The 12,057-nt window shown below is 51.5% G+C and overlaps 1 protein-coding gene across 1 annotated transcript in view; it reads right to left on the bottom strand.

The window, feature by feature from the left end:
- NBEAL2 (neurobeachin like 2) overlaps positions 1–11,754 on the bottom strand; it is a 111,984-nt gene extending 100,230 nt beyond the window's left edge. The window contains 2 exon segments of the mRNA XM_077808481.1: positions 6,975–7,063; positions 11,684–11,754. Coding sequence (XP_077664607.1) covers positions 6,975–7,063; positions 11,684–11,734 — 140 coding nt within the window. The 5' untranslated portion in view covers positions 11,735–11,754.
- Positions 11,755–12,057: the final 303 nt, after the last annotated feature.

Raw genomic sequence — 12,057 nt, 5'->3', positions numbered from 1 at the left:
TGTATATAATGTCTTCTGCAGTTTCCACAGTATGCATCCGATGAAGTGAGCTGTAGCTCACGAAAGCTTATGCTCAAATAAATTGGTTAGTCTCTAAGGTGCCACAAGTACTCCTTTTCAGATGTGAGATTCTCCCTCACATCCTCTGCCGTGAAGATGGTGGGGAAGCTAAATAAATTCTTTGCATCAATGTCCTTGTCTTCCTTGAGTGCTTGCCGTTAGCACTTCAATTGCTCAGTGGCCCACTGATTGGCAGGCTTCCTGCTTCTGAGGTTCTTAAAACTAACAGCTCCCCCTGGCCCACCCCCCGGTGCTGCCTTTTTTTTTTTTTTTTGGGGAGTCTTTTACTATTTGCTCTTCAATTTCTCTTTTGACTTGCCTTATACTTTTACTCTCGACTTCCCAGAGTTTATGGTCCTTTCTATTTTTCTCAATAGGATTTCACTTAGTCCTGCCATGAGTACTGGAGACTGGACTAGGTGACCCCTCAAGATCCCTTCCAGTCCTATGTTTCTGTGATTTTATTATTCCAGTTTTTAGAGGAAATCTTTTTGTCTCTAACTACCTCTTCCACTCTGTTCAGCCATGGGGGCATTATTTTCATCCTCTTACTGGTTTTTTAAATTTGAGATATACATATAGCAGGAGCCTCTATTATGGTGTTCTACATTAAGTGTCTCTGCAGCTTGCAAGCATTTCACTCTTGTGACTGTTCCTTTTAATTTCCATTTAACTGGCCTCTCATTTTTGTATAGTTCCTTTTCGAAGTTAAATGCTACTGTGGTGGGTTTCTTGGTATTCCCCCCCACAAAAAAAGGAATGTTAAATTTAATTACATTGTGGTCACTATATTCACCTCTTCGACAAGATCCTGTGTGCCGCTTAGGACTAAATCAAGAATTGCCTTTCCTCTTTTGGGTTCCAGGACTAGCTGCTCCAAGAAGCAGTCATTAATGGTGTCTAGAAATGCTCTCTCTGCATCCCACCCTCAGGTGACATGTTCCCAGCCAATAGGGGGATAGCTGAAATCTGCCATTATTGGAGTTTGTTTTTGTAGTCTAATCTCCTGAGCATTTCACCACCCTCCTCAGGCGGTCCGTAGTATATTCCTATTGCTACACTCTAATTATTCAAGCTTTCCGTCAATGTTTAGGATCCTAGGATGAGACCTAAAATGGTTGAATAAGCTTAGTGTGAACCGAAGCTGGAGAGGGGACTTTTCCATGCTGATCCTGGTGTGGTAGCGGGGAGTGGTTGGGCAGACCTGCTCCATCCCGTGTGCTGGAAGAAGTACTCCTCTTAGAAACAGAGGAAGAGTCTCCCTGAGCCTTGGAGCAGTTCCAATTAGTCTTATGGGACCTCCTCCTCATCACGCTAGAGTAGGGAGAACTCCGCTTCCTCTTGGGCGAAACAGCAGGGTCCGAAGGTGCAGCGATATCACCTGCCGGTTCTGAAGGCAACCGCCGATCAGCTGAGGGCCTTGATATGTCAGCCATAAGTCTCTGGCCATCAGAGGCCTCTTCTGGAATGACTTACAGATGGAGCACCGTTCCATAACATGCCCTTCACCAAGACAAAAGCACCTTGGGTGGGGATCACTGTTGGAGACACCCCAAGACAAACAATGCTTGAACCGTAGTGAGAGCCAAATACTCTAGACACTTAACTAAACCGAATGTACTACTAACTATTAACTAGAGGGGAAAAAACCCCCTCAGAAAACAGACTGAAAACATGACGTGAACACACCACACCGAGTGCCACTCTAGCTGTGGGCGGTGAGAAGGAACTGAGGGGGGTCGGGGCAGCAGTACCCTTACATAGTTAGGGGAGGAGCAAGGGCCCACAGGGCATGAGCACCCCCCCACGGGTACTGCTACGTAACGTTCTCCAGCTTCAGTGCACGGGGTATGCGCACAGTGACACGGAATACACGGCTGCCTCTCCTTGAAGAAATCAGCTTTGCTGCCATCACGCTGCCGTCCACAAGACCAGGGCTAGCCGTGAGCAAAGCAGAGCGACTATGCTCCAAGCCCAGCTCCAAGAGGAAGCGAGGAAGAGGAAGAGGAGTACACCAACAAACAGTGTCCTGCGAAACTGTGGGACGACAGGTAAGCTTCAGAAACACCCCTGGCCTACACTGTTGCTGGTGCATTGCAAGCTGCGTGGCACGACCTTGATCATACCGGAGATCTTCATATGAGCATTACTGACTTGACAAAATTCGTGTGTCATGCAAATAAGACTTTGCCCAGAAGCCTCTTCTTTCTGGCCTAGCACAAATTTAAACACGGCTGGCACGTCCCTCTCAGAGGAGAGACACTGAAGATAGGACATGCCAAGTGTCATTGCTAAAACCCCTGAAAACACCCTCATCAGACAAGGATAGGCACAGGCTTGAGACGGCTTCCCTTGGCAGGGGATTACAGCTGCATGATCTAGGAGCTCAATGAGACGCCACTCACAGCTCTATCTCCCACTCCACACACAGTCACCTTCCAAAAATAGACTCTCTCAGGATCCAACAGGCTCAGTGTGGAGCCCAGCCCGAAAGAGCAAAGGGATTTCTCTGCAGCTGAGCTCAGAGGGAGATAAGAGCCAGACGCATTCTTCCCAACCTCAGAACTCAGATTAACTAGCGCCGCCAGCAGAATTTGAATGGCCCAGTGGTTAGGGAGGCAGCCTGGGACGCTGAAGAGCTGGCTTTGAGCCTCTGCTCCACCATATCTTCCTATAGCATGAAGCTGATTCAAGATGGTAAGGCAGTCTGTACTGTGCAGTGGGGGCTTTGTAAGTACATGCATATAGACAGCCCTAATTATGCACAAACGGCCTCTCGTTTGTATCTTATGTACCAAAGCTCAAGCTTCAGGGCTTCAGCCAGCCACCCGCAGGGGTCAGGAAGGGATTTTCCCCAGTGTATTCTGGGAGGTTTTGTTTTTTTTTAAAAAATCTCTTTCCTTTGAAGCATCAGTGATTGTCACGGCTGGAGAGGAGACATTGAGTGGGGAGGACCAGGGTTCAGAGGTGTCACCGAGCATTCTGTCTCTCAAGGGCGTGGCTGGCTGGTTCTTGCTCACGTGCTCAGGGTCTAACTGATCACCACATGTGGAGTAGGGAAGGAATTTCCCTCCAGGTTAGATTGGCAGTGACTGGGGGGAGGGCAGGTTGCCTACTCTGCAGTGTGTGGGTGAGGGCCACTTGCCAGGAAGAATGGGTGTATCTCAAACATTTGCCTGCCATTGCAGGGGACTCCCACATCAGTGCGCCTTGATCCCCCTTATTCTCTGCCTGTGGCACATGACAGCCTTGTCTTCTGTGGGCTGTGATACTTTGATCTAACTCAGTTGGTGGGTTTAGAGGGGTGGAGGGGCTGGTGGCCTGTGATAGACAGGAGGTCCCTTCTGGCCTTGAACTTTGTGACAGTCTCTCTTCTGGTCTTCCCCCACCATAGCTAGACAGGCTGTTTGCCCTGCAGTTTGCACGAGGCAACAGAACTGACTAATACACCAGTATAAAGGTGGTGATGTCGTCTCCATGGATAGCTCCTCACTGTCACCATCTCCCCATGCACGGTGCAGGGAAATCAGCTCTCTGTCCTCCTGCCCCACCCCCACAAGAGAGGAGGGAAGCCGCCAGGAAATTGCACTGATGGTTGGAAGACGCGAGGACAGATTGTAACTTTTCGCCCGCTCGCTGCAATAGAACCAAGGGGTGTGGAAATCAACACTGCTAACCGCAGGCAGAAGGAGATAGGGGTGCAGCCACAGCATGATCTGAAACCTGGAAGCAAAGGTTTCCACAAACGGCTGCTTGGAGTTCAGCTATCCAGGGCCTAATTGTTAATCTCACCCAGGTTACCTGCATGAATCTGCACTGACACTAGCTAGGGTAAGAGCTATCAATCCACATGCTTCAGGTCATAAAACTGACCACCAGAATGGGTCAGGAAAGACTCAGCCATATAAAAACAGCATTGCTCTAACAGTCAGATGCATTATGGGCTTCATCCTGAGTCACCTTATTGATTTCAATATGGACTGCAGGGGCTCAGCACCTTTCAGGATCAGGTTCTGTACTGTGGCGAGGTGGTATCGGGCTTCCCGTCAAGCATCAGTTATCGGCCAAATTCGAGTAAGGGAGGGTGGGAGCATGAGAACAGTTTCATCTAAAAGACAACCCATGTTGAGCACAGAGTCTGGTTTTACTGCTTCAGAGCTGGTCAGATCCTTTCCAAGGGGTGAACATAATCCTCAATTATGCAGTCAGATCGTCTAATGGGCCGAAAGCCCTCTGACCTGCCAGAGGTTTATTCCAGAGCTCTTCATGGGCACTTTCCTGATCTCAAAGCCTGGGGCAGTCCCAGCCCATCTTATGCCCCTTCCACAACCGGCCAGTGGAATGAGGAAGCTGGAGAGTCCAGATTTTAGCCTCCTACAGCAAGTATGTTACCCCAAGGTACCAAGGAAGGAGAGCGTGAGAACTCTGGAGGCTCCTCTTCGCTCAAGTGCCAGATGTACCCCCAGAGGGGTCAATGCAGGGGGCTAGGAATATAGGAACCAGCCACACCACAAGCCAGGCACTCAGGCAGGGGACCAAGGACTTAGGATCCTCCAGAGTCTCAGAAATATTCTCCTTGATCCAACAGAGGCAGAAGGAGCTGAATCGAAGAATTTAGATCAGCTGGCAGTTGGGGAGAGAACTCAAGAAAAAGGCCAACACAGAGCAGGGAGTAATGGTAGCGTCAACAACGAACTCAGCTACATACTGATGCCGAAGACTGCTAGTGAAACCTCCTCCCCACCATTCCTGAGCCTGGCACGCCCTAAATCCAATTCTTCCTTTTGTTACACCGAGGTAGCCCAATGAGATTACAGGTTTTAATGAACGCATTGTGAAATATTTCACAATGCACAACCATAGGCGTGTTCCACTTGTGCGTAATGACGGCCAAGGAGCATCCGCAAATAGCATTAAGTGTAGATTAGCTGATCATTGACGGGCCAAGTGCAATTACTGTACAACAATAAAGGGACTTGCTAAATATAGCCGATATTTGGAGCCTGGCTTTCCTTCTGCCTTAAGCCACCCAGATTGGGCTCCATTTCCCCAGCACAGAGCTCCTAGATCATCACTTAGGAAGTATTACATGATTAGTCATATCTATAGACATGGGAATAACCATGGCCAGAGAGAGCAGGAGCCCAAGACTGCTCGGGGGGGGGCTGCGGGTCAGGGCTGAGTTACAAACACACAGCTCTGCCAATGCAAGCACTGGAGGACAGAGGCGTGGAAGGGAAAGAAAAGCTTTAACTGCTAGCGCTGCCTGCATCACGTCTAGCCACTAGTCCTGCAGTGGAAAGTCACCCACACGATTTACATCCTTGCCCCTCCCGAACAATGTGAGCAATGAAGCACGGGGGATTTCAGGGGACTGTTGTAAGTGCAAACCTCTCGCGCTTTCAGCCAGCTGCCCCCATTCCGTCTATTCCCCAGCACAGAAGCAGCTCAGTAATTAGCTGCTGCCTCTGGAGAAATTCTGCATTAGGTGGAATTGCATCAGGAGGAGGTTTTCAAGAGCCCCAAAGCCACAAGTGATGGGCACTGGCAAGGTGTACCGTCCCCCATAGGTAGTGGGCACCGCAGGACACAATGATGCCCATCCTCAGTCCTGTTCTGCAGAAAGATCTTCTCCCGAGTTAGCAGTCAAGTCTCACACTCCTGCATGTCCCATCTAGAGAGAAGGCTTCTCCTGCCTGGGATGGATGGTGGTGAACGGGCATGGAAACAAACAAACCTTGGGCAGAGACCGTGGGACCCTCACTTCCAGGGAACAGCAGCTAGCACGGAGCAGAGGAGGAGCATCCATTCCTGTGAATCCTTGTTAGATTCACTATTACTGCAAGCTCCTTGGGGCAGGGACCTCCCTTCCAGGTAATACACCGAGCACAAAGATGCCTCCACATTAGTATCACGAGGCAAGGTCAAGAAGCTCTTCCTCCTGGAGAAGTGATGCCTGCACCCTCAGGCGGAGGAGGATTACAAGCCATTCGTAGCGAGACAGGGATAGCTCTTGGGACTGATCACTAGCTACTGGGCCAGTCACCTCCAAGGTGCTGGACCCGGCCCGAGGAAGTGGCTCCTGAATGTCACTGCTGTCTGGTTTCACGCTGGCAGCTGAGCAGCCATAGATATGGGGGTCTCAGTGCAGGCCCCGGAAGGAGAGCATCCACTTCACAATACTAACCTCAAGTGGCACTAATTGACCCCCTTCCTGGCAAGAGAGCAACTAAAATATGAATGGGCCATGGGCACTGGCCCCTCCTCTGCCCCTGGTGGTGGTCAGTCTAGAACAAAGCTAAGGCACGTTTGAGAGGACAGCACAGTGGAATCTCGCGCAGCCATGGCTTGTGGTGTTCCTCTTCACAAATCGTTTTATTTTAGGGGCCGGAAGGGACCATTAGGATCATCTCATTTGACCTCCACCATAGCAGGCGAGAGAATTTCAGCCACCACTTCCTGCATCAAGCCCCTAGCTTCTGGTTCAGTTAGAGACTATTTTAAAAAATGACAGGTGACGGAGAATATTCCGTGTCCCTCGGTAATGGTCAGTCACCCTCACTACTAAAAACAGTGTGACTTGTCGCTAGGCCGAATTTGTCTAACTTCGCTTCTCAGCCACTGGCTCTCCTTATCTGTGGGTGTACAAAGGAGTCTCCAGAGATGCTGCTGTTCTGGCAGTATTCACCCAGCACTCAATTCACACTGGTTTAAAGAAAAATATTCGATAGTTATCTGTGAACCCCTTAGGCAGAGAAACAAGCGAAATCTACTGAAGGCACTGGCTTCACAGGAGAACTTGTTCTATTCAATTCAAGTTCTTTAACTGCCCATGTGACCTCCAAGTGTTTGCACTAACTAGCGTGACCACAAAGCAGCCCCCAACCCAGAGTCCAGAGAGGGGAGAGACTCACCTCCTCGGGTCCAAAGACTGTACCGCGATGATCTTTTCAAAGTTCATGACAAACGTCTCCAGCCACTGCTGCAGGTAGGTCAAGTCTTTCTAAAAGACAAAGCAAGGACGTGGTGAGAAGCCAGGAGTAAATATAAACCAAACGTACACCCCCACACACAGAGCTGTTAGCTGAAGAGACGGGCCCGAATTAGAACCGTCTAGTCTGAATATCCACAAGCTTCGGGGGAAGTTAGAAACAGAGGCAATTCCAGATTCAAGCTTCCCCCACCTTGACCGATTGATGAGAGTGTGCAGGGTACATAAGCGCCGCAGAATCCATGATAATTCTACACATTCCGTATGTACATGGAAGAGGGTCACATGGTCAGGGTCAAACTGATGGCCAGATTTGGGGGTGTGAAGGAATTGCCTCCCCAGGTAAATTGACAGACACCTTGGGGGTTTCTTTACCCTTCTCTGAAGCATGGGGTGTAGCTCACCTGCTAGGTGCGTCTGGGCAGATCTCACCTCATCAGCTCCCTGCCACTGCATGGGCACCGGTGGTCCCACCATCTCTCCTGTTCTCTGTCTGAGAGTTTAGTCTCCCAAGGACTGACATGAATTGGAGCCTTCGGGCTCGATATAGGGGTATACTGGTGAAATTTAACAGCCTGTGATGCATAAGTGGTTAGACTAGATGATTTAAATGGCCCCACCTGAGACCTGTCTTGAAGGGGCTCAGCCCAGAGTGACGGGCACCCAAGCCTGGATAGGCTGACAAGTCACATGATCAGCAGCCCATCACAGTCCCCTCCCCTATGATACACCCCCTTGGAGGCCACACATCCGGGAGGGGAGCTTTCCTATTACACAGCAGCCAATCACCAGCAGGTCTTGGATCCCCACTATCCACTCTCAGCAAGGCTGACCCAGCCCTGCACGGTTCTGAGATGCACACTGAGCTCCAGGAGCTTCACCGGGCACCTCACTGATCTGACCCTCCAGGGGCCCTGTCTGCTCGACAGAGAAGTTTTCCTCCAGTAACCTGGGCTAAAATTTCCCCTCTCCTCCTCAGAGAGGTGTCACACCCGCACTGGTTGGTCGCTGTCCCTCACCCCAGAGAGGGCTGCAGCTCAGCAGCGCTGCGGCCCGGAGTTCGTAGAACGTGAGGCTAGATTTCAAAACAGATGACACACAAGTTGTGCAATGCAGTTATTACTACACAGACGTTTTTGAATAGCCTTTTGCCCTCAGCAGCCCCAAAATGAGATGGTAGCCCTGTGCCTTTTGTAACCCGCGTCCTTTCAGCAGCACAGACAGCATGCAGGTGAAGCAGGCTGAGTCCTGTACCCCTTCTCCTGCATGCTGGGTTTGTCTTAGCCAGATGTCAAGCTCCGCGGGGCAGGTTGCACATCTCATCTATGCTCTGTAAAACACCACGTACGTTTACAGACCGGTACTGTATAAAAGGTTTATTAAACTCACTCCAACTCAGAACACAAGCAGTAACGGAGCAGCAAACTCAGGTTCCACCATAAGGTGATATGATCTTAAAATCCTCATAGGATTGTCCCACTCACGCCCCCTGTTCGAGGGCAGGGAAGATACTTCTAGACATCCATGCAAAACTCCCGAAGGACAGCCAGTACAGATTCCACTGCAGGGTACTGCATCACAAACCACGCCGGAGACCAGCTGACCATCCAAAGGGGAAGGCAGAGACCACAATCCAGGGAAGTCAGAGAGGCTTTGTGCCATCACCTTGGTGACCGTCTCCCACTGAATGCCAGGAAACAAGGCGAGAGAGAGAAGGTGGGCCAGGTCATCTCTTTTATTGGGTGAAACACACAAGCTTTCGAGACGAGCTTTTATTCTGTGGGTGAGAGAGAGAGAGACAAGCTTTCGAGCTACACAGAGCTCTTCTTCAAGTCCAGGAAACGTAGGGTGTCCAGCTAAACACAAGACCGAATAGACCGTTCAGCATAAGTAGCTGGCACATATATTGTCAGGGACCACTCATTGTGAATGGACCTTAGAATATGTTCGATCTTGTATTCAGCTCTGACATTGAGCAAGCTTGAAAGCTTCTCCCTCTCACCAAACAGAAGCTGGTCCAACAAAAGAGATTATCTCACCCACTTTGTCTCTCCTGAAGTTTTTAATACCTTTTGGGTTCTTCTTCTTTGCCTGGTAGTTCCTGAGCCTTTAGGTCACACTGCAACCACGAAGGCTGGAAACTTTTCCCAGAAGAGGAGATTGCTGCATAATCCCAGGATTCCAGGAGCTGGTGCTTTACAAAAAGCCACAAACAAAGTGCAAGCTGGCAGAGTAGCCAGTTCCAGCAGTCAGAGCCCATTCTAAGAGACCAGAAGTCCTTCCCCCGCTTCCTTATCAGACAAGCTGCCTGTAAGGTCACACAGGTCACTATTGGTGGAGGGGAGGAAAGACCCACGCTATTCTCTGCCATGCAAACAAGCCAAAAGAAAGGGACTGAACAATCAGGTTAGGCCAGGGGTGCAGGAGAAGGAATCGGTCCTCCCCCAACAATCCGGGGGTCACCTGCAAGGACCGAACCCAGAACCACTGACTGCATGAGTGGAAGGACCAGACGTGCTGGCTCAGAGGCAGTGGCAGATTCAAATCACTTCTGCGTGGTCCAGTGACTAGCGGGACAAGGACCCACACTGGCTTAACACAGGTTACGCTGGGAGCCTGTAAAGCCAGGGTCACAGTGCAATGCCCGTGGACCGGCATACGGCCCGCGACGCTCTGCAGTGCCGCTCGAGGCTGCTCCCCCCGGCTCAGTGCGGAGGGCAGCCCCAGCCCAGCCAGTGGGCTGCTCTAACTCATGCCAGCTGGCTGTGGGCCCAAGGGACCATGTGCCAGCTGGAGAGCGCCAGAGCTCAGTGTGCACCAGCCACTCCCCCTCCCCACCCACACCACACAGGCCCTGGGGGGAATCCCCAGGCAGGGTTCTGCGTCCTTCGTGTCATCTGAACGGCACAGGGCAGGGCAGAGAATGGGCCCTGAAGCTTGGGTTAGCCAGCTGCAATGGTACATTCAGCCCCACATGCTAAGCCAGGAACCCCCCACCTAATGCCAGAATCCAGAGACAGACATGCACATTCAGGGAAGCCAATCACAACCAGCAGCCAGTAGCCCACGCACCAGCCCCTTTGCAATCCAGCTTTTCTCCCAAGAGCCATTCCATGGGACAGACGGACACCTGAAACCAGGGGGCCAGAAAGACCATTCCTCCATTTCTTCTGCACTCCCTTGCTGCTGCATCCTTCTAGTGCCCATCACCCTGGTATCTAAGTGCTTCCCAGAATCGTCTGCCCTTTTCCTTTCCCCGCTAGTAGAAGCTCTGCCCCCCACCGCAGGATGTGTGTGTAGGTCTCCCTCCTCCTTTGAGTGGCAGGCTGCCTTGAAAGCCATCTGATGCCAGATCAGCCCGATTTCCTCTGGACGCTCCACAGTTAAGCCTCTTCCCCTGAGAACAGTTTGCCTATCGGTCCATCGCTCTTTCTGTCTCAACTCACCATAGTTCTATAGAAGAGATAGGCCGATAAGGCAGAGTCATTGCAGGCAGAGGTAGCAGCTTCTCTCCTGACAGTCACAGCTCTGGGGCGAGGAGACCTGCCGGGGCTTTCATGCCCAGTCTGGGTGGGTGGAGTTCGCAGCAGGCAGACCAATGGGCTGGCCCTTAGCTCCCATCTAAATCCTGGTGTCCCGGAAGCCAGGAAGCAGGTCTTTAGTCCCTCTGTCTCCTGCCCACCGAGCACACCAGGAGCAAGAAGTGCTTTAGTTAAGCTTCAGTAGCACCCAAGGTTCCCAACACCTCCCATCGCAAGTAACCTTTGCCAGGAAAGCAAACGGAGATTCCACGCCCCAATTCCTTCCCACCATGGATGGGCTTAAAGGAAGGGAAGAAGCAGAGGAGAAGTTGCACCCTTATGGAAAAGCCCTACAAGCTTTATATTAGAGACTCATCTCCACTCTGTAGACTTCCTGGACCCGCCACTAGAACGTGACAGACTCTTATCATTCCGCAGGGTGGCGAAAGTCCCTAGAGCAAGGATTTCACTCTGTTTCAACCGACAGCTTTTCAGAGTGCTCCCTGTAAGAGTCTACAGGGCTTTCCCAGGAAGGCAAAGAGGGGATTAGATACACCCTTTAGATATTCCTCAAATGCCTGGTCTATCCTCCTTCCTATCACAGCACCTCTTCATACACTCGCTGCTCGCCACAGGAAGAGATGCCAGGAGCCCAGGCTAGCTCCAAATGACAGGGCTCCTCTCCCCGGGACAGCCTAGCAGGACCAGCAGGTGTAAGAGACGCTGTCCTCAAAAGGGCCTGATCCTGCCAGGGGCACAGCACTCTCAAAGGGAGTGCCCAGCACCTGGCTGGATCAGGCCCAAAGACTGGACCGGTAAAAGCTCTCACACACGTGACACGTGCTAGCCTCCCTCCTGCTACAAGCGATCGATCGACTTGCCCAGCACTGCGGAGACAGCAAGTGGAAGTTGTATTTACTAGCTTGTTTTTCACACCCCAAACACAGAGCTTGTTTCCTGTAACGTCCCAAACATCTGCAAGCGCTAGATCAGAGGCAGACGCCCACCTAGCCTGCACAGACAAACCCCCCGACGCAAGGCAGCGGGCTACCACCTGCATGCCATCCAAGCTGGGGCCACAGCTACCTGAAAGACAGTGTGCAGGTGTTACCTGGCAGGCAACGGCCGGAGATCCCATCTGACAGCCTGGCAGCTCCATCATCAGCCAAGGGCTAAGCCAAATCTAGCATGCAGGCGACGTGCCGAGAGCAGAGCCGCCGGCAGCGTGTGCGGCCCCAGCGAAGGTCGGCGACGCTCCGGGAAGGGGCGGGGGAGGGAGAACGTGAGCGCGGAAAGCAGCAAAACAAGAAAGTGACTTTAAAAAAAAAAAAGCGTTGTGTAAAGAGAGAGTCAGGAAATGCCAAGTCACTAGAAACATCAGCGACACTTCCTCCCGCAGAGCCACACTGGCCGGGGGACAGGCTGGGTCTCCAAGAGGCACTTGCTTCTAACCCTCACTCAGCAACAAAGGGGCACCCAGCACCA

Source organism: Eretmochelys imbricata, chromosome 2 (genome assembly GCF_965152235.1).
Source record: "Eretmochelys imbricata isolate rEreImb1 chromosome 2, rEreImb1.hap1, whole genome shotgun sequence".
NCBI lineage: Eukaryota > Metazoa > Chordata > Testudines > Cheloniidae > Eretmochelys > Eretmochelys imbricata.
The sequence above is the reverse complement of the archived record's forward strand: the minus strand, read 5'-3'. Positions and strand labels throughout refer to the sequence as shown.